Source organism: Chelonia mydas, chromosome 16, assembly GCF_015237465.2.
Source record: "Chelonia mydas isolate rCheMyd1 chromosome 16, rCheMyd1.pri.v2, whole genome shotgun sequence".
Classification (NCBI taxonomy): Eukaryota; Metazoa; Chordata; order Testudines; family Cheloniidae; genus Chelonia; species Chelonia mydas.
Window position 1 is genome coordinate 4,277,781 of NC_057857.1, and position 27,845 is coordinate 4,305,625.

Genomic DNA, 27,845 nt, shown 5'->3' on the forward strand with positions numbered 1-27,845 from the left:
TAGCAGCATTGACTATGACATGGAAAAGGGCTGCTCAGGTGTAAATGACCTCCCTGAAAGCGGCAAAGGGTAAAGAATGAGGACTGGCTGCTCTATACTTTATTAGACTAACTGAGAGCTCTTTGGGCTCCGTTCACTAATACAGTATTGCAAACTCCATTTCTCTTTTCCTTTGCTTCCAAAAAGCAGCAGCACGGAAGTGGTTAAGTCTGCTGGGACAGAGCATTAGAGTCACACTGCCATTTTTCACTTGCCAACCTTCTAGAAACTACTGCACTGGGTCCTGGGCAGAATCTGTGGGACTGTGAGCTACGCATGTCGCCCTGTGGGTATAAACAGAGTCTCATGATAAAGATCAGTTTGACAATGTAAGACTTTTCCACAGGAGGAAACGTCAGACCACTAGTATCTGGTACATTACTAGAAGGTAGGCAAGTGGAAAGATTTATTTGTTAAACCAAACAAACAAAAATAATGGGGTTTGGGATCACAGTTTTGCCATGGCTATTTCCTGAGATGCCATGGAAGAAAAAGACATTTCATTCCATCCATCTTGCTTTCTTTTCCGTTTGTGCATGTCCGCAAAAGAGAGTACTGAAAAGGAGGAGGAAATGTATCCCCGAGCATGCACTACGCACCAGCGGGATACATTTTGGTTACCCCCGGGCGGTGGTAGAGCCAGACCTGGTTACTCCTTCCCCATCCGAGAAGGGCACGCTCATTGGCACTAACGCAGCTGGGGAGGAATTGTTCTGCCGTCATGGTATCTGGCTGGTCCCCACCGCTAACAACGCCCTCTGTCCCCAGCGGCTGGTGCTCCCAGCCTGTGTTAACCAGGTCCGACTGTCTAACACCCATGGCTACATTTTTGAGTTCTGTTTCTCTTTGAGTTCATTCCAACCCCTGATGATGTCATAGCGCTAACGCTTCGCTTCTTTCCTTTCTTTTCCTTTTTTTTCCCTTTTCCTTTGGAAAACGTTCAGCTTTGCTCAAATGCATCATTTAAATTTTTGAATACATTTTTTACAGAATATTCATACAATGACTTCTCTTTCAATGCAGTCCTCTCTCTCTCTTGTGGCGCTAGGATTCAGCTTCAGAAAAGGCCCAGAGCATTTTTTTTTAGTGGTAGGTGCAGCATCTCTCCCCTCGGTCTAGCTAGACTAGTTCTGGAAGCAAGGGGCAGGAGTCCTGCAGACATGTCTGTTAGGAGCAAAATGTCATTTAGCCACTGAATTTTAAATGGCTCCCCCGGGAACTGAGGTTAGCCATACAGACCTTTGAATGGACACAGCAAAGAACAGGGCTACTTCCCCAAAGGGGTTTGCATTTCTCCAGATCCTAGGCCATTCCAGCTAGCCATAGCAGTACGTCATCCCTTTTGTAATTCCTTATTCAAGTTAGGGCCATGATGGTCCCTCGTGGAGGAGTTGGGAGTGACACCAGAACAACTCCAGTAGCCGTCTTACCTAAATGAAGGACATAACATGGGGCAGTATTCAACTAGATTTAGAGATTCCAACCACACACTAGAGATCTAATCACTTATACATATTCATTTTAGGATAGAAAAAGTGGTAGAGCAGAACCTGACCCTAAAAAGAAAGCCACTTTTAGGTCCATCACCTCCACCCTGGCCTCCAGCTTCAAGAGACGTAGGTCCTCCAAAGATACGGTAAGAGGAAGAAGAACAATTCTGCCCTCTCTCTTTCTCTCTCTCTCTCTTTTCTGCCATCCCATCAACTACCACACACCCATCCCGAAGCTGCCACTGTACATGCATAGCCTCATGTTCGTCAACAGTCAGTCAGTGAGTCAGTCTTCCCGTGTACCTGAAAGGGTTCGGGGACTCCTGGAGAGCAGGCAGGAGCTGGTCTGTAGTCCTGTGATGAGTTTGGAGCTGCTACTGAGTTTTTTGTTTTGTTTTTGACTGGATGAGTTTTGAGTTTACTCTGTTCTTTGCTCACCATACTGGTGCTGACCTTTGGAAAACAGTGACAATTTTTCCCCTGTTCCTGAGTGTTCCTGTAACTGTTTGTCATTGTATGACACCCCGGTTTAATTTCGGCACTGTCTCACCTCACCGAGAGCCATGCGTGTCACATTCTCTACATGTGATTTTTGTTTGTGATTGATAGCATTCAGGACTTACTGCTAAGTGCATGAGTAACAGCTGTCTCTGGTTATGAGCAGCATTAATTCAGCTCCAGAAGAGAGACACTGATGGTTGAGAGAGGAGTTTTTAAAAACCCAACCTGATTCAAATAGTATATTTCGCTGCTTGAGTACTACTGCTTGCTGCCTCTAAAGCCCAGCTAATGTCAAACGGAAATACTGTGTCCTCTCCAGTTAGCATTTCAGACACAACTCAACGAGGTGGGCTGTTGAACTAAAAGCCAATACCCCATCTGTGCCCTTTGCATGGTGCCTTTTGTTGTATGCCACTCTCTGCAGTTTGGCCAATCTATTGTAGCAGTTGGATGTGGGAGATCCATTTTGGGCCAGGCATCACAGTTAACAGGCTGCTGAAACCACCTCCAACCTGCCCGATCTGCAGATTTCTGCCCATTGCAGATTTGCTCAGGGCAGGTTCACATGGAGGCTGTTAGACATCATGCATGGCTGGGAACAGAGAGCCATTAATGAAACTGGGGTGGCAAAACGCAGCCCACCATGTTCCGCAATTCACTTAGCCTTTAACACAGAGTTGCAGCCCACAGAGACTAGAGGGACCTTTAGGAACTAGCATGTGATGGTCCATCTTGTTCCCAATGCATGATGGGACTTGTAGTCTCTCTGGGCCATGGCTCTATATGCAAAATGGGGGTGACTCCATTTTATGCTAAAGTAGAGGCTTGCTCCCAAGTGATGTAAAGCACGGTTTGGATCAGGCCCAATGTGCAGTAGCGAGCTGCTGACCAACCAAGCCCTCAGCTGGGCCGGGTTGGGCTGCCCCTGCCCTAGAAGCCACTGCTGCTGCCATTTCACCGAATGGGATCCTTTACCTTGGCTGTCATCTCAGGCTATACAGCACATGCCAGCTGGTTCAGAGAACGCAGGGGAAGCCCCCCAGCACCTTGAGGAAGGGATCAGAGACAGCAGACTGGAAGGAACCACAGCGCTAGTGTTGCACTCTCCAGGCGGGGAAGCTCTCAGCCTGCACTAATGACCCCCCCATCACATCACATCACATCCCCGAAACCCAGTACTGCTGAGCAGGCAGGAGGGTGTGAGGTGAGATTGCCTGCTGGGGGCCCCATGATGTCTCTCCCTCTAAATGTCTCTCCACCTCAAAGCACGGAGCATGGCCAGGGGAGCAGAGGGTGAGGAAGGAGGAGGAGGGGCGTGAAGGCTCTGAGGGGCTGGGCTGGGCTATGGAGCTGACAGGTTCCTTCGTGGGTTTCGTGTGTGGCATTTGTGACTAATGCCTCTCCCCGAGACCAAGAAAACCAAAGAGGAAATGAGGCCCCTTGTTCCAAAGTTAACCACTAACCCGGAGCGGGGCTGGGGCAAGAGCCCTACGCGGGGGTGGAGAGCCACGGGCATGGGAGAGTGGAAAGTGTCCGGACTGGAATATCATAATGGAGAGTTGGGGGCCCTGGATGGAGTGTGGGGACCGGGGAGCTGGGTCAGAGGCAGGCCAGCTGGTGGAAGTGCTCTGCTGTGGGGTGAGAGGGGCTCAGTGTGCATGTCAGGGCTGCCTGGGGCCTGGAGTATTTGACATCCCACACACACAGGTAGGTGCTGCTCACGAGACAGCACCACCAGGCGCCCAGACTCCCGGGGCTCCCACCCCAGGGCAGGAAAGGCGTGACACCGTAATGAGGCTGCGGCCATACCCCTCCTCAGTTACTGTCTATAGCAGTGCCCTATTCCCATCACCCTTCACTGCTCTCCAGTACGTCCCAGCATGAGGCCGACACCGGACTCCCAGCCCAGCACCGACATCCCACAGAGCAGCAGCGCGAAGGATCTCACACTCCAGCCAGCCTTTCACGCTCCTGGCCAGTGCACTGGCCTCGCCCCCCACCACACCCTGCCCCACCAAGCACAGCCTGTGGCCCTCGCACAGGCTGGCCCCAGAAGGTGCACCCCAACACTGGTTTAGTTCACAGGGATCTTCTTGTGCCCCATTATCCCAAGGAGACAGGCGTGGCCAAGACTCCCTGCTGGGCTGGTTGTGTGGGCGGAGGCTCTGCCGGCTCAGGGGATTATGTGGCTGCTCTGCCTAGGGCAGCAGGTGACATGGCTGAGAGCTGGGCACCTCGCCCCCCATGCCCAGTCTGTCCTGCTGCTGTGTTCCCTGGAAGTGAGGATAGTTTCCACTCAGCCCTTGGCCCGGGATCCCAGATTAGATTAAAGTGGGTTGTAAAGACGTTGGCTTGTTGTCTGTTTTGTCACTACAAGGCAGAGATCAGGTTGTTTGGGCACTTCAGCTTCGTTTCCAGCCCGGAACATGTTTGAGTTTCTTCGACAGTCAACGTGGATGCTGACGCTCTTGGTTTTGTAGTGCTTGGTTTGGGGATAATTACACCACCCCAATGTACAGGACCCTAAATTACTGACAAGTGCTCTCAGCATTAACTCCAGCTGAATGCAGTTTTTATCTGGGCATTTCCTTGGTTTTAAAATTGTTAAAAATGTCATCTATGAACACTAACCAAGAAACCACACAAACGCTGCCATGTGTATTCTAATGATCAACAGATACACGCTTTCAAGCTGAAATCATTGTCTTGTACTGTAACATTTATGGCCAAATTCACCAGTAGACTGGCTGCTTTATGCAGCCAGAAGGCCTTGGCCAGTTACAACAGGTTTACAGCTGCTTTGCGTGGCCAGTGCAAGGCAAATCAGCCAGAGCATGCCTCGCCGTTCCCTCCCCTTCCTGCCCTGCACATTCCCCCGGGCAGGCTCCCCCAAATGCCATCTCCCTTCTGAACCCCAGACATTCCTTGCATGCGTGTGGGCACACGTGCACGCTCACATCTGTACATGTACACACACATGCACACTTGCCAGCTCTTGGAGCAACACAGATTTAAGCACTGCTGGAGCCAGTCTCAGCCAATGGGTGGAGAAGCTCCAGCCCGCGCATCATTTTCAGCCCTTCCCAGGGGGGAAAACCCCCCTCTGATTGGCTGGCTGCCTTCGCCACTTGTCCACCTCCTGGGGAAGAGCAGCTCGTGAAAGCTGCTGTAGGTGACGGGCCGTGCTCACGCCCAGGAGCCAGAGGGGTTTGAGGGCTGCAGACGGTCCCTCTTTCAAAATGGCGTCATCTCTTACTCTCAGTGGGTTTGAGGCCCTTCACGAAGAGGGCCAGCGCCTCCCATATTTCTTCAGTGGAAACAAAGCCTGATTGCTTCCAGAGAAGTGCAGCCAGAAGGCAGCGAAGAGCCCTGTGCAGGCCTGATGAATGGAATTGCGCGGCAGCTTTGCTAAGGGCAGCCTGATAAGTCCCACTGCGAGGGATAGGAAACGGCAGCCATTTTGAAAGAGAGAACAGTTATGCTGAGTTTCTCTGAAGGGGGCCATTACTCTTCAGCCTCTGCTAGAGGAGAAACTGTCATTTCCAAAACATAATGGGGAAAAGTCCTTAAAAGTGCCTCTAAAAACTACCCGTTGCACCAGATATACTCAGCCTTCACCTCTCGGCTGGGGTGCGTGCAGTGATGAGCTGCCAAAATCTTAACGGGTTCCCTCCTCACCCCACGAGAGGGTCGTTGCCCACCCCCGCCCCCCGGGACTCCTGCCCCATCCAACCCCCCCCCCGCATTCCTTGACGCCCCCCCCCCCGGACCCCTGCCCCATCCACCCCCCTCCCCTGTCCCCTGACTGCCCCCAGACCCGGGCAGGAGGGTCTCGTGGGACACTGTAGTGGGTGCCACCCCGCCCCTAAGAGCCACAGGCACCTGCCGGGGGGCGAGGTGGGGAGTCCCGGCGGTGCTTACCTGGGGCAGCTCCCAGGAAGCATCCGGCAGGTCCCTCTGGCTCCTAGGGGTGGGGGAGCGTGGCTAGGGGGGAGCAGGGGGAGCGGCCGCTTCCCCCACTGATCACATCAAAAGTGGCGCCTTAGGTGCCGACTCCCTGGGTGCTCTGGGGCTGGAGCACCCACAGGGAAAAATTGGTGGGTGCAGAGCACCCACCGGCAGCTCCCCACCCCGCGCCCGGCCCCAGCTCACCTCTGCTCCGCCTCCTCCCCTGAACCCATCGCCCCGCTCTGCTTCTCCGTGCCCCCCCCGCCCCACCGCGCCGGCTTCCCGCAAATCAGCTGTTCGGCGGGAAGCCGGGGAGGGCTGAGAAGCAGGCCGCGGCTTCCCGCTCAGGCCGAGGGTGGTGGTGGTGAGCTGGGGCGGGGAGCGGTTCCCCTGCATTCCCCTCCCCCCGGGTTACCTGCTGTGGCACGGATGGCCCTCCTCGCGCCCCCCCTGGCCCGAGCTCACCTCCGCTTTGCCTCCCTGGGCCTGAGCGGGAAGCTGCGGCCTGCTTCTCAGCCTGCCCCGGCTTCCCGTGCCAACAGCTGATCCGCGGGAAGCCGGGGGGGGTGGAGAAGCAGAGCGGGGCGGCGCGTTCAGGGGAGGAGGCGGAGGCAGAGCGGAGGTGAGCTGGGGCGGGGAGCTGACAGTGGGTGCTCTGCACCCACCAAATTTTCCCCTTGGGTGCTCCAGGGCTGGAGCACCCGTGGAGTCGGCACCTAAGGCGCCACTTTTGGCCGGTTAAATTTAGAAGCCCTTTTAGAACCGGTTCTCCCTCGCGGAACAACCGCTTCTAAAAGGGCTTCTAAATTTAACAACCGGTTCTAGTGAACCGGTGCGAACTGGCTCCAGCTCACCACTGGGTGCGTGTGACTAGACAATGGTTGTGGGTTTGGGACAATTGAAGGCCCTTTCTTGAAGGCCCAATTTGAACATTAATTTTAGCTCATAAACTTATGACTGGCATTACTTGTCATGTCCAGAACATTCATTTAGTGTTCAAAGAATAATTGCTGTAATCTTTCACGCAATACTGAATGCTTCATGTAGAACAAAGATACAGTATTGTGGCTTTAAGTGTAAAACTCACTTTAGCTGTAACTATGGAGCCTCCCTTATAGACACTGCTTGTTATGCATGTCACACACAGTGACAGAGCACAGAGTCCCCCAAGACACCAGCAGGCTTTCCACAAAGACAGACCGAGCCACACATAATCCACGCAGATTCAGCTCACACTGCTCTAGTCCTTAGATGGCATTTGAGAGGCCATAACTCCCATAGGCAAACCTGAGATGCACATAATCCCCTGAGAAACAGTACAAAATGGCAAAATACCAGTAGATACAGAATGAGATGGACACGCTCATGAAAAACACAGCACAAGGCACAAATAAATGCCAGACAAACCCTGAAGATCCCACTGAGAGCCATGCAATCCACTGAAAAACACTTTGTGGGCAACCAGTCATTACAGATCCCACCTGAGGTCCCAGACTGCCCTGGACAACTCCTGAGAGTCCATATTCCTCACACACAGAGCATGGGATGCAGCTGACCCTGCTGGCCAGAGGGGTGATCAGAGCATTGTCGATTTCTGTCCTGACTGTTCAGTATATAAACCCTGCTCTGGGTTTCTGTGCTCAGGAAGCAGGGCTCCAGCAGGGCCAGAAGGAAGTGGTTAGTAGGGGCAGGGCTGGGGAGGGAGCGGATTGTCTCTGAGAATTGATTTGTCTATAAATAGAAATTAAGATCCAAATGGAGGAAAATTGGAAGTTCCTCTCTTGGGGCCTGATTCATCGCCCTTTGGAATCTCCTTCCTTTGGCTTCAGAGGGCACTGCCTTAGCTGTACAGGAGGGTATTATTCTACCAATGTGACAAGGAGCTTGGATTTGACAGGCCATGTCTGGGATCTGTAAACCCCATCCTTTTCCTTCTGGGTGATGTTGCACCCTCTCCTTGAGCTCATGGTGGTGGGTTTCGAGGGCACAGTGCTTGGGGTCATGGTGCTCAGGCAGGGAGTCAGCAGCAGAAAGGAAGTCTGTCTAGTTTTAAAAGACTTTTCTTGGGGAGGGAGGAGTTTTGGGTACTAGCAGTTCAAACCAATTTCTGCTCCCCTGCAGGTATCTCCCGTGGGGGGTGGGGGAGGCATTTCCAAATGAGCTTTTGCCAAACTAAATCTGCAGGAAAAGCAGGAACCAAATTCCAGGCCACATCTTTACCGCATGTCATACGTTGGCATTTTCACATTAACAACAGTTTATCACAACTAAATCACGGGGCCCATTTCTTTACCCACGTGAGGGGAAAGTCGAAAGCAGATGTATTGGGACAAGGAAGCCAAGTGCCCTGAACTAAAAGTGAAATGGAGCAGCCCAGTGATAACTGACCCAGTGGGCTGGCTCAAATTGATTCGCAGGGTTTCTTGGTCTCATAGTTCCGCACAGGAGCTGAGACAGAATTGCTCACTGAGCGATATATAAGCTGCCATATTCTGTAGAAACTGTACTGTCTCCGGTGAACTCTCGTCCAAGCCAAGCTGTAGGAATGCTTGGGAACTGTCTGCAGCAACCTATGGAAAAGCTTTGATTGCATTTGTAATTGACACTAAGACTGCAACAGTTTTCCTGCCGTTGCATCATCCCTGAGTGCTACCCTGTAGGGACACACATTTGAATGAGCTGAGACAGGAGGGCAAGTGCCAGGGCTACCTAACATCTCGCTCTCCTTGTCTGTGTATTTGTCTTTTGCAGCAGTATCATCCCACTGACATCACCGGGCAACTCAATCTCTCCGACCCCTCAGTCAGCACTGTGGTGTGACATCCTCCAGCAGGAGCCATCAGTCCCTAGCTTAAGACGGCCCAGCCCAGGACTTCCTTTCAAAGGGACACTGATGGGTCCTTACTGGGGAGTCAAGAGGGACGTATCCTCCATCCATACGCAGTGACTTCATTGTCTATCTCCTGCCCTTCCTGGTCCTGCTGACAAGTAACGCCCCCGCCTGCACTACAGAACTAGGGCCCGTTCTGGAGCTGTACTGTACAGAGATGATCACTTCCAGGTCATGCTATTTTCTACTCACTATTGCCACTGGCTGCAGATGAGTTGGAATTAAGGCTAGATGAGATGGCTCTGAATGGCCCATGGCACGTGCCCTTCCCATGGAGCAGCGGCAGGAAAAGCAGGGAAGGAGTGGATGGTTACAAACATGTTGCATCCTTTGCAGGGGGAGGAAGAGAATTTGCTGAGACCTTGTTTGTTCCTAAACGCGTGTATGGAATATTATAGCCTATGCCACATACTTCACATGTCACAGGAGGACTGTGACTTGGTCTGGTAGCAGGGGAGCCGCTGGCTCCTGTGTATAGCTCAGCACGCAAGGCACATGTCTGCCTCTGTTCGAGTGTCATCATTTCAGGGAGCAGGTGCAGCCACACAGTCCACTTTTGAAACATGTTCCCTCTGGCTACAGTTGGGAAGAGCCTTTTCTCCTGCTCTCTCCATTTCCAGATGATGATAAAGTCACAGCTCCCTATTCACCCACCCCACCTGGCTGCACCAGGCTGGCCCCCTCTCTGTGCCCCCATTAGCTGCTGGTTTCTACATGGTCATTTGCTTTATGAGTAACAGTGGTACCACCTCCCTTCCTCCCTCCCTCCCTCCTTCTCCCCCACTGCTGGCACCACTCCACCCTGCTGTGACACAGGTGGCTCGGAGAAACACTGCTGGCTGCTTGGGGAGGTCCCGTCGGTGTGTTTTGAGCTCCCCCTTAAGGCCGTCTGCACACAAGACATTTGTAAGGGCCAGGACCCACTGAGCACCGCTGCAGATGGATGCCCAGCCCAGCAATGCCATGTTTAGTAATAAGGCAAGGCGGCCCTTGCACCAGGCACTGGTGGGCACTGACATCACTGCTCTGGATAGTTTGGTCCATCCCTTGCCTTTGCCATCCGCCTCGCTGCCCCAGCATCTCCATGACTCATGCTGCAGCAATGTATTTCATAGCAAAAGGCTGGCAACGTGATGCCAAAGGCTTTCTGCCCTGTCCCCTCACAGGGGCTAGACAGACATTCCTACTGAATGCCCCTCAAGTGCTTCTAGTGTCACAGAGTGGCCTCCCAGCACCACTAACGAGGGCTGTTGTGAGCAGAGTGCCCTTGGCATGAATACGGTGCTGAACACACGCTGGCAGGATCCAGAGCCCACTGGCTTACCCACCGGACCTGCACTCACCATGGAACCTGAAAAGTGAGCTCACTAGCACCACCACCAGGCCTCCTCTGAACACACCACAAGGGCTTGCCGTCAGCCTGGCATCACTGGCATCCCTACAAACAGAGACTAGGCACAGCCCACCCATCGTGGTGACCAAGTCACTGCCACACATTCAACGGACAAGCCGCAGAAGAGGGGGCGCTCGGAGGGACACTTGCCCATTCCCAAGGTTCTTGTCCATGCTCTGCCCAATTCATCCCGCCCAGACGCACCCTTGTACGTATCCCGGCGCCATCGTCTCCTGTAAATCCGGTTGTGCCGGCAATGGGGAATGAATGGGGCCAGCAATGCCGGCCTGTAAACCCCATTGCAATATCTAATCGATTCTCTAGCACCTGCACAGCAGGCAGCCCTACCCGTGTACAGTGCATGTGTGTGTGTGTGTGTGTGCGCAAAGCTGTTGGTATATTTAACTCTCGCATGTGGAATGTGGATACATTTTTAAAAAGCAAACCTGTCTGCAGTGTGACACTAAAACACAGACCCACCCGGGGGCACTAACCTGTCATACCTGGGCAGTCTATGCCATGGCGTGGCATAGCAGCAGCTACCTTCCCCCTCCAGACAGTGGGTGCTTTAACCCCGAGGACTGGTGGCTATTGCAGAAGGAATTGGACTGTACAGTATTTCCAGACTCAGTGGGCCAGATCCTCAGCTGGCATAAATCAGCGTACCGCCGCTGACTGCGGTGGCTCCATTGATTCCAGTCAGGCGAGGCCAGTTTACACCATCTGAGAATTTGGTCCACTCTACATATACTTTGATGTCCTGTAACTTAAAACACCATTTTGCAAGAGCTGGGTAAAGTCCAAACCGGACCATAAAGCGGTTTATTCCAGTGCCTCGTGCCTCCCTTCTTTTTGTAACCATTTTAAATTGAGACCCACCCAGCAAAACCACCGGCTGCCACCAACTCTGAGCCTCAGCTGGCGTTACGGTCAAATAGTTTACAGATGACAAAAGACAAGGGATGGAGCAGAGCAACAACTGGCAGAGCCAGCAGTGGGCACCAGCTACAGGAGAGACCCGTCAAGAGCGTGAACGTGGGCCAACATGCCAGGAGATCCCTGATCTGAGCCTGGGCCATCACTCCAGGCAGCATGTGAAGACGTGCTCAATAGTCACGCCAATAGGATAGCTGCTGGAACTAGACTCATTATGAGAGCAGCTAAATACAGCTGCATCCCAAGCCTGTTAGCTTCCAGGCTTCTGGGAGGCTTGCGAGTCAGCTGCAAGGCCAGCCAGTTCTTAGCTGACGACAGCCAAGTTAATAGCATGCTAAAAACCAGGTCATGCTGACTCTTTGTTCATTAGCATAATAGACAAGCTGTTACATGCCTGAAAATGAGCGTGGTTGCTAGATAGACAAGCAGCTCTTCCAGCACCAAGGCTGCTGCTCGCAGCTCAGGTGAGATCTCCTTGAACAGGACTACCTTAAACAGCAGTCTCAAAAAGATCCTCCATCCCCCATCACAGCACACAGGTGCCTGGCAGGGTGGGGGCTTGATCTGGCCCCAAAGTAGTGGCTTGGTCCCTATGTATAGGCATGTATGTGGTGGGGGGGGGGAAGAGGGGGATCTCACTATTGCAGCAGGTTTGCAGAGTCCTGGGGTGTCTGACAGATCTTCAGCCCAGTGGGGCAGATCGTCAGCTGGCGCAAATCAATGTAGTGCCCTGGCTCCAGGCGTCCCCTGACTTCAGTGGCACTGTGCTAATTGCCACCAGCTGAAGATCAGCCCCTTGGGGTCAAGTTCTGCTTTGGCTGCAGTGGCTCTGCACAGCTGGTACCGAGGGCAGATGGAGGAGTTAGAAAACTCTGCTCTTGGAGCAATGGAGTCATTGCTGCGGGGCTGCATGATGAGCCCTGCACTGTTATGGTGAACGGCACTTACTGCATGGCTGAAGTCACAATTGCACTGGGTTATACACAGAGGTATCTCTTTTGATTTACTATTACAGGTGCATTTCACACACCCTTTGCCGTAGTGTCTGGGTGCTCTTTGCTGATACCATTATGTACCGGCTACAGCTACACACGGGTACTGCCCTCCTCCTTTTGGCACCTGCCTTCTAAAATCAGGTTGCAGAGGAGTCCACAGGAAGAGGAGTCTTCTGTTGTGTTCTGGTGGCCACAAGACTCAGCCTGATCTCCAGTGGAAGCTGGTTCTGACCCTTACTAAGGAAGCACAGTACCTGATCTGTTCCAGGAATGCCTGGGACTTCATCAAGGTCAGCACCCTGAGGTAGCCAGACCCCGACCCATTCAGGGCTTTGTGGCAGAGAACCAGGCCGTGGAATTGGAGTCTGGATTGGGTAGGTAAGGGGAGTGGCATACAGAGCACTTTTCATGGGTTCTGGTCAGGCTGCTCCAGTAACATGCAGGCTGCAGCCAGAGCTTCCAGGTAGTGTTTGGTCAGTGCCAGGGAGAGCGTATTACAATGGGCAGGCTTGGAAGCAACAAAGCAATGGGTGGGGGTGGCAAGGTCTTCCTGGGAGTGCCAGGGCACAGCTCCTAGGCAGATGCAGACTGTCACCCGCAGAACCCCAGGGTCATGCATCTTTTAGGAAGCAGGGGCTGATGCCCTCAACCCGAGGTGTCATTGCTGTTTTGGCTAACCCATCAAAATGCCTCCCTCTGCCTCTCCGTAGCCCCTCTCTTGTGCTCATGCAGCGCCGGAGCTGGACTAGTGGGCATCACAAGCCGTCTGACAGAGACAAGGAGGTTATTCTGGCACATGCAAGAACTAGGCTGCAATGCAAAATGGATTCCCAGGTTACGATGGGTGGGTGCAGGTTCTTAGATTCCCAGGCCGGCAGGGACCATGGTGATCATCTAGTCTGACCTCCTGTATAGCACAGGCCAGAACAGTTCCGTTTGACCGACAGCATATAGCTTTAGAAAAACATCCAATCTTGATTTTAAAATGACCAGTGACGGAGAATCCACTGCGACCTTTGGTAAGTTGTTCCAATAGTTCATTGCCCCTCCCCTTATTTCCATTCGGAATCCATCTAGCTGCATCTTCTACCCACTGGCTCATCTTAGACCTTTCTTTGCTAGTTTGAAGCACCCATTATTGAATCTTTGTTCCCCACATAGATACTCACAGACTGGGCTCAAGTCACCCCTTAGCCTTCCCTTTGTTAAGCAGACTAAAATGATCTCTGAGTCCACCACTGTAAGGCAGGTTTTCTACTCCATTAATTATGCTCGTGGCTATTCTCTGACCCCTCTCCAATTTATCACTGTCCTTGAATCGTGAGCACCAGAACGGGACACAGGTGTCCAGCAGCAGTTGTACCAGTGCCAAATACAGAGGTAAAACAACCTGTCAACGACTCCTGCTACTGAGACAGAAGAAATAATAACAAAGCAATAAAGCAGCGTGAGACTGAGACAATATTGCCCCTTAAAACAATGCCCAGACAATGTCATAAATAGAAAGGATCAACTCCAGGCATTCCCAGCAAAGGGCTCACCCCTTACCTCAACCCTGCCCCCTGGCTGGAGAGGAAGCCACAGTGTGTCAAGATGGATTTAAGCACAGATCCCTGCATCCTTAGAATCAGACCCCTGTACTGAAAAGAGCTCCCCCGCCCCCATTTGTTAGGAGTGACTGGCCCCCAGTGCAGAGCCCAGAGGAGGAGAGCTGGGTGTGTCTCAGCCCCTGAGATTATGTAACTGACAGGATGGATGACCAGAGGGAAGGAGTGGCAGCTGGAAACTGCCCAAGGCACCAGGAGGATGCCAGGCAGGGCTCACACACATTCCAGCTCCACCTGACTCGATGCAGAGGGAGGCCAAAGTGATGACTCCCTGTGGGCATATGGGGAGGCTGAGACCAGGCTGTACTTAGGGGGTGCAGTAGTGCTGGGTCCCCATGTACCTGGGGGCAGGCAACCCAACGCACACGGGAGCAGTGAGCAAGGACAGGACAGCAGGGAAGGAGGCCAGGGGAGATGGAGGTTCTAGGGCCCTAAGGGGATGGTGGGTGGGTGCGGGGGACACAGTGGGGAGCACACGTGAAGGTTCTGCTATCAGATAACACAGTACTACTCCTTGGCACCTAAGATTGCTTCATGTATCCCCAGCACTGCACACATGGTGCTGCAGGAAGGGGAGAACAGGCTGCCCTTAAACACTCAGTGTTTTACTGGGAATAGCCCGTGGGGCACATGGGTGGTGGTGGTTTACTGGAAAAGGAAAACATTTCCCACATGTTGGATTCCATTGTGCTGCTGAGTGGCTCTCAGGCCCAACAACCGGACTATTGTCATTCTCCACTGGTGGGCTGGGTAATCCCGACTCTGGGGTTATCTTTGGCTCTGGGAGCATTACCCGTGTAGGAAGAGCTGAAGCCAGGAGTAATAGATTTGGTGATGCTTCCTTTGTTCCCTCTGGAGCCAGAATGCAGGTCCCAGAATGCAGTGCAGCTCTCTCAACAGCCAATCTCTGCCTGCAGGTCACAGCGAGCACTCATTGTCCAGATCTGAAATCTGCGCTCTGAGCACGGCCCAAGGAATAGTTCTGTTCCCTGATTGTTGAGCCTGGTCCCAGTTCAGGTTTCCAGAGCACACACTCACAGTTACAAGTTCAAAATTCACTTGCCACAAATATTCTCTAAAATTTACCATTCCTGTGAGCTCTCCGGTCCGGAGACATGTTTGCTAGAACATCGGTGGGACGTGAATGCAAACAGGAGATGAACATGGCCAGAGCCAGCTATTCTCGACATTCACGTAGGTAGGTGCAGACGTTGTTCGGTATTTGTCCAGCTCCAGCTCTCTACTCATGACCCTCATCCTGAAGATCAGCCTCCATTCCCTGGGTGGAAAGGTGCACACCTCCGGTTTGATTTGCCCATGCTCTGGTCTGAACACAGGAGGAGCCAGAGCAAACGACTCCTAGTTCTCCAGGGTAGTAGCAGCATGCACACCCTGACCGTTCCCCTGAGCACATCGGGGCTGCTATTGAAGAAGCTACCCAACCGCCAGTGCAGCAAGGAGGCACTGTAAAGGCTGAGAATGTTGCAAACCCAAAGGCAATTCTCAGCTCACCTGCCTGCAGCAGATGCCAGGTTCCCTAGCGTGCCATCCCAATCGTGTTAGCCCTGTGAATGGGTGCAGGGACTGCACTCAGTCCCCGGCTGTCACGTTCATATTGGGGGACTGAGCTGGGCAGGCTAGAAGGTTACATCCTTCGGCTACCGCTGAAGCCCTGGTAATGGAGGGTCGTCCCTCTAGGTGCCTTTGAGGCATATTAGGAAGGGGCCTTTCACCTCTGAGATGCTGGCGTGAACCTAGCCAGGTGGGAGCAGCTCCCATCTGCTGCTGGTCAGGGGCAGGTGTGGAAGACGATGGGGGGGGTCTCAGCTCAGTCCTATTGGCTCTCACTCCATATCGGAACAATTGGCATCTTGCTGGCAGGCTCTTGGAGACAGCAGAAGGGCTCGGGGTGGAGCCAGTGCTCACCAGCCAGTGCAGCTGGAGGTTCAGGGAAGTCTTGCTGAAACTTTGGGGATTTCCTCCTTGGTTCATTGCTGCAACTCCAAGGACCATGAGTGGGGCTCATAGTCCCATGGGGGAGAAGGAAAGGCCCCGCAGCAGGAGAAGGTAACACAATTATCTTCCAGTACCCACAACAATGCTTGCCAGCCCTGGCCACCAGCATCTGGGACACAGACAGTACCTCATCCCCTTGCTGGCACCCCCAGAGCTAATACAGCCGCAGTACTCCCACGCGGGTGGGCTCCTCACCAACAGCAAAGTTCTTTCAGGAGGTAGTTATAGGCCACAGCCAGGGAGCCAAGTAGGAGGCAGATGAGGATGCTGGCCAGGAAGGAGGCCGGGCCGACGAGCAGGAAGAAGGCATAGTCCTGGGGGTGCAGCAAGCTGTCCTGGCAGTGGCTGAAGGACTCGTTGCCAATGGCTAGGAGGGGATACTCGTTGAGGTGCTCTGGGAATCTGCACAGGATCAAATTCTCCTCTGCCAGAGAAAGACAGACGCAAAAGGTCAGGCCAGGTCATGGTTCCCAACAGCACACATCGGCGGTGGCTTGGGCTCTTGCCTGAGCAGGAGGAGGGCTACAGGCTGTTGCCAACACCGGAAAGGAAGGGCAGCATCAGGGAGGGTGGCTGGGCAGGGCAGTGTTGGGCAGGGTGGGCCAGTGCTCAGAGCAGGCCAGCAGCAGCGGGGAAAACCTGCAGGCTGGCTGGGTGTGCTGGGGCGAGGTCATGCAGGACAATCCAGCATTGGGAGGATAGGGGCAGGCTGTGGGCCATGACAGCAGCCCTGGGGTGGGACAGGCCTGCTAAGTGGCCAGGAGCAAGTCCCCTTCTCTCTCTCTCTCTGTGCCTCGGTCTTCTCCTAGTGCAACGGGGCCAGGGGACAAACCGCCTGTGCAGGTGAAATGTGCTGCGCAGAGCTGGGGTTAATTCTGTCAGTCCAACTGAGTGCCTGGGAACATCCCGCCCAGCCAGGATGCAAGCCCAAGGCTCCCGCCTCAACACGAAAGCACCGGGAGCGAGTTAGCGTCCCTGGTGATACACACAAGGAAGTTGCAGGGGCTCAGGGGAGGCTGAACTGGCTCGAAGGCTGAGGAAGTGCGGTGGGGCCTGGGGCAACGATGCCCACAGAGCTGCGGGAGAGGGGCCTGGGGCAGCCCCTCTCCCAGGGCTGAAGTTATGATGCCCACACAGGGCCAGTGCTGCCTGTCAGCTGGGAGGGGGCTGTAGGGACAGATGTGCACCTCATGCTCCTGGAGTGCAGGGGGAAGGGTGTCACCATCAGGCGGGGGGGAGGGGGGGTTCTGCCTGCCGGGGGCAGTGCCGCCCACCCACAGGATGGGGCGGAAGAGCTGCGCTCGCAGCCGAGGAGCCGGCGGAAGCCACAGGCACGATCTGGTGAACAACATAGGGCCCTGGGGCAACTCCATAAACAGCCCTCCCATCCTCCCAGCCCAGGCTGCACTGGCCTCCAGGTGCTGTGGGCAGCTTCTCCTCTTCTTAATGGCCTGGGTGACAGAGAGAGGGGCCAACCTGACACTCCCTGAAAGGGTTCAATGCACAGAGGCCTGGCAAAAGGCCTGGAACTGGCTGGCACTCGTTACCCCAGCCAGGCCCAGGCAGAGAGCTAAGGCAGGGGCACCTTGCTGCCTGGATGGAGAACCCCAGCCAAGTGCTGCATCTGGCCCCTGCAATCCTGAGGACACAGGGGCTATGCAGGGTCAAGGGGAGCCACTGTAGGCTGGGAGACATCCAGAGCACAGCACAGGGCCCAGGGGAGGAAGGGCTGGAGCTCAGGGCAGCTCTGGTGGTGCCCCACAGCTGGAGCCTACCTGGCACCAACACTGCTCCCAGCGAGGGGCTGGCCCCTCACCATTCCCAAACTCCCTCTCCTTAGCTAGGGTTGGTCCTATCCAAAACCAGGGGCCAGAGGGCTCTGCCCACGTGGAGCTCCCTTCTCTCAGCCCCCATCCTTGACTCCCCTTTTACCCAGGCTCTGCAGCACATGGGCTGACTCCTTGTGGTCTCGCCCAGGCTACGCCAGCAACATCACTGAGCAAGCTGGGGCCGCACGGGGGGTCAGGCCCTTGCCCTCACTCCCTGCTCACTGTGTCCTGCCAGCCCAGCCCTGCTCCCGGGGAGTTGTCACTGCCCCTGCAGAGCAGGGAATTAGAGGGGCTGCCCAATACCAGGCCCAAGAGGCTTCGTTGAGAGAGGGGTGGTCGCCATCGCCCCAGCCCAAGGAATTCGTGTGTGACCAGCAGCATGGTGGAATCATGCAGCTACATGCCCTGCTGCAACCCAAACCCGCCTGCTTCAAGGGGAGGGGACCCCTAGGGAAGCCTCAGGTCCAGGGACCCTGCCTCTGGCCAAGAGGATGGAATAAATCTGCTGCCGTCCATACACGAGATTCCCTCGAGGCTCCCTTCTCCGAGCCTGGCGAGCCCTGGGAGCAAGGGAGTCGAGTGGGGCTGGCTGGAAATTGAGAACTCTGCAGCAGAAGGGAAATGAGACTGTGTACAACTGGAGACCCTGAAATAGGCCAGTGGTTGGCCTCTGCCTGACTCGGGCAAGGACTTCAGCCTGGCTCCCCCTCCCAGGTTAAGAGTTCATAGCACACGCTCTCTCTAGCCCAAAGACCACTGAATTATTTCTACAAAACGTGGAACAACTTCAAACAGGAGAGATTGAGAGAGACCAATTGTATGGCCCAGTGGACAGAGCCCTCCCCCGAGATACGGGAGTGGTGGGGCTGGGCCCGGGCTCTGAGAACCTTCTGTCAGAATCAGTGAAAAGTGGTGGGCTCAATGGAGCCGGATTTTCCGATGAAGAAAAGGTTTCACTGAAAAATTCCTGCTCAGTCCTATGCTCGCTGTTCTGCTCTCCATGCTGCTGCATCACCCATCCATTCTTACCTTGGATTTTGTCCCTGTTGCCCATGATCCAGAGGAAGAGGGGCTGGATTTTACAGGTGCACGCCCATGGGTTGCCCTGCAGGGTCAGGGAGCGCACGGCAGTCAGGTTCAGAAAGACGCTGGCATGCAGAGACCTCAGGGCATTGCTGTGCAGAAAGAGCTCCTGCAAGCGGGGCAGCGCTTTCAGCACCTCTGGGGGCAGCTGGCCAAGCTTGTTGGCCCCCACGTTGAGAACCACTAGGCCTGGGAGAGGCAGGAAGGTCTCAGCCGTGAGCACGGTGAGGTAGTTGTTGCTCAGGTCCAGCTCCCGCAGCGCCCCGAGCCCTGCCAAGGCCTGGCTGTGGATGCTCACCAGGACATTGTTGCGGAGGCTGAGGTTCTGCAGCGCCCGCTGCGAGCGGAAGGAGTGAGCCTTGAGGACGGCAACGTGGTTGTAGCCCAGCCACACGGCCCTGGCATTGGTAGGCAGGTTTTCAGGCACAAAGCGCAAGGCTCGGTACCTGCAGTCCACTTCCCCAGAGGAGCATCTGCAGATGGCAGGGCAGCTGGGGGAGGGGAGCGGGCACAGGAGGAGAAAGGCTAGGAGAGTGGCCGGGCCCCTCCAGCCAGCCATGGTTAGCTGCCAAGGGAAGCACTCAGCTCCCGCTCCCCCAAGTCACCCAGTTCTCCTGGCGCCTGCCGTGCCTGGTCCGGCTCAGCCGCCCGCACAGGTTGGCTCTGCCGAGCCGGGGCAGCTGGCAGCGCAGGAACCAGGCTGGGGGCAAGTGGTGCCTTGCACAGGTCTCGGACACCCTGCTGCTCTTGCTGGCACTCTCATTCCCCTGGAGAGTGCAGCGTCACCTACGCTCTGCAAACATTAACCCGGCTGCTCAAAGGCCAGCGGCTCTCCCTGGTTGTGGTTTCTTCAGGGCGGAGCTGCACTTTCTTAGCAAATATTTTTACAGAGCAGAGGCTGCAGCCAAGATGCAGAGCCAGGGTCCCCCTCCTCCACCCCACAGGAGACTGCTCCAGGCCAGGTAGTGCAGCAGGCCACACACCCTTGGGGGACTTGGCAGATCCCCTGCCTGGTTCCTGCGCTGCCAGCTGCCCCGGCTCGGCAGAGCCAACCTGTGCGGGCGGCTGAGCCGGACCAGGCACGGCAGGCGCCAGGAGAACTGGGTGGGCAGTGCGCCCCGAGCCCTGTAAAAGGCTTGAGCATGGGCTGGGTGCGCACTGCCCACCCCAGCTCCCGCTGCTCTCGTCAGCCATTGGGCCCAGTCCCTCAGCCCACTCCTGGATCCTCTCCCCTTGGCAGCTCTGCCCTGCAGAGCTCTGATCCAGGAGCCTGGAGCAGGGCCACTGGATCCCCCACCTCCTGGGTGAGTGCTCTAACCAGCAGGCTGCACAGTCATCCCCCAGCTTGTGCCCTCGCTCACGCTCTCACTTTCTGGCCCAAGTGACTCAGAGAGAGGCTATAAGCCTAAGAATGGCTCTGTAGCCTAGTGGTCAGAGCATGTACCCAACTCCCGGGAGAGCCAGGATCCAATCCCCCTGCTCCACTGACTGGTTCATTAATTGTCCACAGTGCAACTGCTTCACCAGGAGAGACTGAGGGAGCCCCACACTGCAGTAGGCCAGAGCCCAGTGGCTAGCACACTCCCCGGAGAGGTGGCAGGCCCCTGATCAATTCCCCTCTCTCCATTAGGCAGAGGGGGTCTCCCCATACCCCAGGGGAGTACCCTGCCCACAGAGCTCAAAGCTGTAAGGCCAGTCCACCTGCCTGCCAGATGGGGGCCCCAGCCGAGCGCTCCTCTTCCCTGGTTTGGGACTTGCTGCAGTGGGAGAAAGGGACCAGCTGCTCCCTGTTTGCAGAGGAGACACATCAGTGCAAGGGTGTGAGACCTTCACAGACGCAGGTGCCAAGGGGGGTTAGGTACCTGAAGAGTTTCAGCAGGATTTTTGTGCATTGCAGTGGTGCCGAACCCAGACTTAGATGCCCAATTCCTTTTATGCACTCGGGCCCCTCCTTCTGGGAGCCGCTCACCCAGCCCCACAGCTCTCCAGGCTCCAGCAGGGCCACTGCTCAGTCTCAGGGCAGGGCTCTCAGCCCCACCTGGAGAGATGCGGGAGAGGAGGGGAGGAGCTTGGCTCTCAGCAGTGTACGTGTGCCAGCCAAGGACTGGGGCTGCATCCTGAAACTGGCACTTTCTTGGTCTGAAATTCTTTTGATCCTGGCTGAAAAGATTGATTAGCCCCTTGGTGCAGCATCTCCTGCCCCTCACCTCAAGTGCTGAGGTGCCTCTCCCCCTGCTCTGCCCCACACCCTGGCTCCTAGGCCCTTGTGCTCACTGGAGCCGACAGAAGGCTAGGCTGTGACCACTGCATCTGCAGCTGGTGCACCTGAGTGAGGTGACGGGCCCCTGCAAGGCTGGTGCATGGACTGGTAACGGTCTCCCCTGGATTGCTCCTAGTCTTTCCCTCTAATGCTCTCACTAGTGAGTCAGGGACGATGCGGAGTCCTGCTGAGAGGCTAGCTACGGATACTGCTTCCCAGGGCCCCGGATCGGCTCAGCGGGGAGTGGGCTCCTAGTTCACACAGCTGATTCTCCATTGGCTGAAAGTTGCTAGCCCCCCCGTCCCCACTCACAGACCACAGCAAGGGATGGTTGGGAACATTACATTGAGCTCCCTCACCAAGCACGTTTACAACAAAACAGCAGCACAAAACCGAATGGGAAAGCGAATAACGGGGGGAACATTTGAAAGACGAGCACTGGACAGCCGTCACTGTTCTGCCCTTTCCCAGCATTCCCTGAGGCACTGATTGCTCAAGGGAGTGCGCTGTGGTAGATTATTTTAGATGCATTAATTTGATCATGCTCGTTCTCCGAGGTGAGGTTGAGGGATTGCGACACTTTGTACTGCACCATGGACACCACAGCCAGCTCCTCGGGGTCCAGGATGCCCAAGCTGGAATCTGGAAGGAAAAGAAAGAGCATTTGCTACCTGGAATGATAGGAGCTACTCCCAGATTGGAAGTGCTCCAAACCTCCCTGCAGAACAGAGCAGGTCCAGCAGAGGAACAGCTGGGCTCTAGATGCCTCTTCCAGGGTCCAGGAGAATGCTGCCCCAGACAACAGCCTCCAACAGCTGGAAATTCAAAGGACCCTGTGACACCAGCCAGCTGCCCTGGGAGTTCCAAAGCCATCCTGTGCAGCCCAGAACCTGGCAAACAGGTTCTAGCCAGGGACCGAGTACAGCCTATTCCTACCACCGGCTGCCAGTGCCACATGGTCACGGCTGGCATGTCCAGCACCTCAGTTCCAGAGAAGTCCCTGCCCCTGGAGAAGACGTGGGTGTGGCTATGCTGGGGCCGGCTCTGCTGTCCAGATCCCGGGCTAAGAGCAAACTCAGGGTTCTTCCTGCAGGTAGCCCTAGGTCCCACAGCCATCATGGCCGACTTGTGCTGGCTAGTATGGCCAATGCCTGGGGAGAGCTGGTCGCTGCGTGGCCCCTGTATGCTCACAGGAACTGCCGGAGACCCAGAATCCAGACCCTGGAGTCAGGAGGCTCAGGATTGGGTGGAAGTCCCTGAAGCACTGGAGACAACAATCTGCATTGGCAACTGCTCTGATCTCCCCTCCTGGGACGCCCCTCCGGATAGCAAGGGGCTGCTCCTTGGCCGTTACCCATTTGACCATTCCTAAGGGCCACGGGGGACAGACTCTGGCGCAGCATGACACTGAATAACCACGGCTCCCTGTGGCCAAGACCTGCTGCTCCCAGGCTGGGTGGAGCCACATTTGGAAGAAACCCTGAAGCCTCCTGACTTTGACAGACAGGCTGCCATGGACCAATAGCCTTTAAGCAAAGAAGCCGCACAGCTGAAGCAGGTCTCCCTACCTCCCATCCTGTTTGGGGAGGTGGAGCATTTAGCAAATCTGCCAGCCCCTGAGCCATAGAAGAGGGCCCTAGCAACATCTTGGGCTGACTATGACCAGCCAGCTAGGTCTGAAAGGTGCTGTGCCCCGTCTACACTAGTATTTAGACTCCATTCATTAAATCACGCTGGCTAACACATTTCTAATTACCTACTCCTTCCCTCGTCCAGATGTGGCCAGAGTTAGTGTCACCCCCAGACAGCACAGGAGAGGACATGCCATGCATCCCTTGCTTGCCAAGGTCTCACAGACCCACAGGCTGCAACCCTCTACCCCCCGGGACCCTGCAGGCTGGCCACCCCCTCCCTGGCTGCTCTCTGGGGCTGCGTCTCCATGGGGGGCATTTGCATCAGGGCTTTTTGCACCAGTTGTCAGGTCAGCCAAAGGCAAAGTGGGAATGCCGTGAGCTCTCCAGCTGGGGGAGAGAGAGAGAGAGAGAGAGAGGGTCCAGGGTGACTCTAGCATCTCAAAGCCTGATGAAGCCAGGAGAAGATTGGGCTGGGAGGCTCTCCGTGCTGCAGAAGGCCATTCCCTTGCCCCCTGCCATGCCAGGGCTGGAGGCACAGCCCTGCCCTCTGTGCCAGGAGAAGCTGTGCTACTCAGCGACTGCTCCAACCCAGGGCACAAAAGCACCCAGCTAGGCCATGGGTGATGAGGACTCACCAGAGCAGACGGGCAGGCAGAGAGAGCAGTTGCTCTGGGCTGTTGTGTGGCGACAGTAGTCAATGCAGCTCTGCACAGGGACACCACAAACTGCAAAGAGACACGAGTGGCTGTTATCCTCTCCCCAGAGAGACACCCCCCCCCCCCACCAGACCTTGAGTGACGAACGCCCCAGCACCGCCCTGAAACCTCACAGTCAAACTAGATGTGACAGACAGCAAGAGCCAGCCCTCCACAGGGCCTGTTTCCTGTCCAGGTGTGGGGTTTTATCGATTACGTGTGCACGAGTGTAACTCCAGTCCGGAGTCCTCGCAATCCCCTGGCAGCGTGCAGGGGCATCACCTCCACCTAGGGCGACCAAATAGCAAGTATGAAAAATCGTGACAGATTGGCGGGGGGGTGGGAAATAGACGCCTATATAAGAAAAAAAAAATATATCAGGACTGTCCCTATAAAAATCAGGACATCTGGTCACCCTACCTCCACCAACAAGGGCACCTATATTGAACGCCCAGGACCTTGGCCCTGCAACAACGAGCTCCTGAGAGAAGTGGCTCCAGGCCATTCCTTTGGCAAACAAGCAGTCGGGTAGCTGAAGAACGACAAGCCCCAGAAGGCAGCGTTCCAGTCCCTGTGGAGGGTTGGGTTTGTCTGCAAGTGATAATCCAGTGCCCTGCTCTGCAGAGCAGAGCGAACAGCTCAGCGTGGGGCGTCGTCCTGGACTCGGCCCAGGCCCTCATGCTTTTACGAGGTGCTAGCCCCAGGGCCCTGTCAGAACACAGGCAGCTCCCACTTCAGCCTGCTCTCTTCAAGGCTCTGGAACTTGGCTGTGAATATCTTGCCCTGGGAAGAACTGGCATAAAAGGCATCACTTCACCGGGGGGGGGGGGGGGGGGCCAGGGAGAGAGAGATTTGGGAATCTAATCAAAACGTCACTTCTTCTTAGGCACCTGTGCACACACCCACAGGTGTGGGCACAATGTATGCACCCCCCAACACAAATATATGTGCACATTCACTCACACCCACACACGTGCACACAGTGGGCTCAGCTGGGATCCAACAGGTGACAGTAACCAGAATGGCAATCCTGCAGGGGGAGCGGCGGACAAGTTCCCAGCTTCTGGCTGGTCAATGGCCCGTTGCTGTTGTGTACCCAGCTCTGGCAGCGAGCTCTCTGAGATGCTGAGCATGACACGGGGCTCCACACCATCCATGCTGGCTGCAGCTCACGATTCAGGGCTGCCGGGCCACGGCACAGGGCAGGACAGCACCACAGGCACAAGGTCTCTGGGGTAGCGCTGCCCCTTCCCTCCCAACACGCCCCCTCCTCCTGTTTACACCAAGGGCAAGGGGGCAGCTGGCACAGGAAGTGTCAGAGCCTCTGCCACCAGCTTTACCCCAGCATGGAGTCCCCTGCCTACCAGAACCCCCCGAATTCTCCAGCTGCCTTGGGGCCACTTTGAGCTGTGTAAGTGGCACTGTGGGGCCATAGCAGACTGGAGAACCCAGCCCACAGTCTCTGCCCGGAAGAGCTCCCAATCCAGGGAGACGAGTCAGGTGCTCTCAACCCACTTGCCAGGGGGCAGGGAAGCACCATTGTTGGCATCTCAGCAGAGAGGCCCAAGACTGACAGAGCCATTGCACCCTTCTCAGCCTACCAGGACATGGGGGGCGAGTGTGGGGTCTGAGGCACAACGCCAGCTGGTGTGGGGCAGGGGGGACGCTGCTGCTGCCCCACCCGCACTGGACCTGTCCTGTGAATAAACAGAGTCTAGGCTGCAGGCTCCCAGCTGACACTGGCACTACGTTCGCCACAGGAACCCCCCAGCCAGGCCCTGAGCAGTCACGTGGAAGGAGCACAGCTCTGGGCACCAGCAGGAAGGGGGACTGGCAGCTCCATTGTATCTGAGCTCTGGACACCAGCAGTACAAGACCTTGCCTACAGACCTGTGGGGAATCATGGGATCCATTCCCCCTTAAGGGAGATCTTCCCAATCATTCTACCTGGAAGAGTCCAGGGAGAAAAGTACCTTGACAAACCAATGCCCCACATCCTGCCAGACCTCCTGGAAACACCAAAGGCGCAGAGCAGGAACTGATTTAATTATTAATTATCCTGACATGCAAAGGGCTTGATATTATTCTGTCCTAAAGCAAAGCTTGGATTTCAACACTAATCCCCAGCCGGAATGCTCCACGTGACTCCCACAACTTAGCCCAGGCTTGCCCTGGCCAGGCACAACACTGGGTCCCACAACACAGCTTAGGTAGGGTTGCCAACTTTGGTTGGATGAATTCCTGGAGGTTTCATCACATGACATTATGTTTAATTAAAGATTAATCTTTAATTCCTGGAGGGTTGACAAACCTAAGCTCAGGCCATACACAACACTGGGTCCCACAACACACCCCAGGCCACACAGGACTCAGGGTCCCACAACACAGGCCATGCCTGCCCAGGCCATGCAGAGCACTGGCCCTTGACTATCCCTGTCTAGAGTTGCCATCTCGTGATTATATCATAGTCTTATCACATTTGGTGCTTTCCTGAAAGCCCCAGCTCCTGGAGTCGTGGGATTAGGTGGAATCCCAGCATCCATTTTTAAAAAAGACTCAGTTTCTAGCCCTTGTGATTGTGGAGAAAAGCCTGAACACCCCCCAAGGCCAGTAAAAGAACCCAGCAGGTTTTTTCTTTCAAATCTCTAGATTTGTAAAGCCAATCTCACGATTTTGGGGCCTGACCTAGGATCTTTGAACCCTGGGGCTGGCCATGCTGCCAGTGCTGGGGGAGGAATTCAAGGCACCCTTTGGAAATGGCTGGGAACTCTCCCTGCTCCAACTGGCTCGTCCCACTCGAGGTGCAGCGTGGTTAGCTGCTCCAGCGCAGGCTGGGAACTCCCGATTTCTCACCCTGGCTCCATGCTGTGGGAGCAAGTCCCTCAGACTTCTCCCTGCCTCAGCTCCACTGGCATCATATGGGCTAGGGCTACTTGTTCACTTGGCTCATGGGGCACTCCAGAGGCTCAGTCGTTCGTGTGCACAGCACTCAAGGGATTGGTATCCTTCCCGCTGCAGCTAGCTGAAAGGCTGCAGCCTTCCTTGGTGATGCAGACCGACCCCCAAGGCTCCCATGGGCCAGACCGACCCCCGTGTCTTTCCCAGGTTACAATACTGCAATGCACCTTGCAGGAGACTATACACAAGCTTTGGCTAGTGCAGAAAGCAGCAGTATGAGCCACTAGTCCTGTGCCCCCTGTGTGGTCCTGGTTCCCACCCACCTCCAGCTGCAGTGCAAGGCATCAGTCTGAGTATGTTACAAGAGAAGGAAGCCACGCTCAGCTGGAGGTCTGGGTCAGAGCCATGGGGAGCAGTCTGGATAGCCATGTGAACACACACAGTCTGGGAAGTAGGAAGGCAGCTTGTTTTTGTGGATATGCAGCAATGCAGGGGTCTAAGCAGCCTTCTTGAGCCCTGTCCCCGCCCCTCAGCGCCATTCAGGAGATGGGAGTTCAGGCATAAGCTAAGGTCTCCAACACTGACAATGCCTGAGCCTGCCAGTCTCCTGCAGCCTGTCCTGGCGGCACAAATCAGCTGAAGCCCTTCCTTTTGTCCCCACCCTCGCCGGTGATGGAGCTAGGTTCTCCATGACAGGAGCACACATCCCACCCCACCCCCCCAGCTTTGTGGGGCTTCGCTCATCTTTTTAGACACAGGCAACGGCTGCCCTGCCAGAACAGATGCAAAACCTGCAGCCATATCTCCACTGCTACAACGATCAACACCCCCGCACAACACACCTTCCAAGACCCATGAATCCTACGCATGCCAATCACATGTGGGGTACCTCATCCAGTGCACTAAATGCCCCAACAACAATTACATGGGTGAAACCAGACAATCACTGCACTCTCGAATGAACTCACAGGAAAATGATAGACAAAACACACCCTGTCACCTGTGGATGAACACTTTTCACAAAGCGATCTCTCCATATCTGACCTGTCAGTCCTCATTCTCAGAGGAAACCTGTACAACGCTTTCAAAAGACGAGCCTGGGAGCTTAAATTCATAACTCTGTTAGACACTAAAAGTCATGGACTGAACAGAGACACTGGATTTATGGCTTATTACAACAATCTGTAACCCACTAACCCCACTTTTTGTTCTATAACTTGAAGAGATGTTAAGGGTCCACTTCACTTTGAATGGTCCCTTAGAATATGAGCTAACTGCTTATTCTAAACAATCTGTTCCACCTTGCATTTTGCTGTGATGCTCCGAGTACCTGTCCCAGACCTGAAGAGCTCTGCATGGCTCGAAAGTTTGACCAACACAAGTTGGTCCAACAAAAGATATTATCTCATGCACCTTGTCTCTGCATTTGATGTCTCTTGTGGAGGTGGCTGGAGCAGGGCTAGGTATAAACTGTTGGTTGCTTTGTGTGTCATGTACCCAGAGGCCACAGGGATGGGGACACAATATATTTTGACAATATGCAAAACCTGTGAAATGGGCAGTTACCCATTTTCTGATCAGCTACTTGCTGGGGGCAGCATAGTGCGAGGCGCTCAGTGTGGGATCCTACA

At 55.1% G+C, this 27,845-nt stretch overlaps 3 protein-coding genes across 16 annotated transcripts in view; 1 reads left to right on the plus strand and 2 right to left on the minus strand.

Annotated features, from left to right (window-relative positions):
- Positions 1-11,094, plus strand: part of GRIN1 (glutamate ionotropic receptor NMDA type subunit 1) — a 74,995-nt gene extending 63,901 nt beyond the window's left edge. For 2 of the 14 annotated variants that reach the window (XR_005222520.2, XR_005222521.2), the window contains 4 exons: positions 1,063-1,128; positions 1,565-1,675; positions 3,023-3,234; positions 8,730-8,866. Coding sequence is in view for 8 of the 14 variants with exons in the window: in XM_037879566.2 (XP_037735494.1) it covers positions 1,063-1,128; positions 1,565-1,675; positions 8,730-8,798 (246 nt within the window). In the remaining 6 variants the exon portion in view is untranslated. Of the gene's footprint in view, positions 1-385; positions 428-1,062; positions 1,130-1,564; positions 1,676-3,022; positions 3,235-8,729 lie in introns of those variants that run through there. The other 12 variants (XR_005222522.2, XR_005222523.2, XM_037879566.2 and 9 more) reach the window with 8 other exon arrangements.
- Positions 11,095-13,738: 2,644 nt separating this feature from the next.
- On the minus strand, positions 13,739-19,476 carry LRRC26 (leucine rich repeat containing 26). Its single transcript, XM_037880002.2, has 2 exons — positions 18,674-19,476; positions 13,739-16,239 (listed from the first exon to the last, which is right to left on the minus strand). Exons 1-2 carry the CDS (start codon positions 19,284-19,286, stop codon positions 16,007-16,009), a joined length of 846 nt encoding a protein of 281 aa, XP_037735930.1. The 5' UTR covers positions 19,287-19,476; the 3' UTR covers positions 13,739-16,006.
- A 1,622-nt stretch (positions 19,477-21,098) lies between these two features.
- LOC119563858 overlaps positions 21,099-27,845 on the minus strand; it is a 58,535-nt gene continuing 51,788 nt past the window's right edge. The window contains exons 29-30 of the mRNA XM_037880003.2: positions 23,257-23,346; positions 21,099-21,629 (exon numbers count right to left, since the gene is read on the minus strand). Of these exons, the coding sequence (XP_037735931.2) occupies positions 21,481-21,629; positions 23,257-23,346 (239 nt within the window). The 3' untranslated portion in view covers positions 21,099-21,480. The remainder of the gene's footprint in view (positions 21,630-23,256; positions 23,347-27,845) is intronic.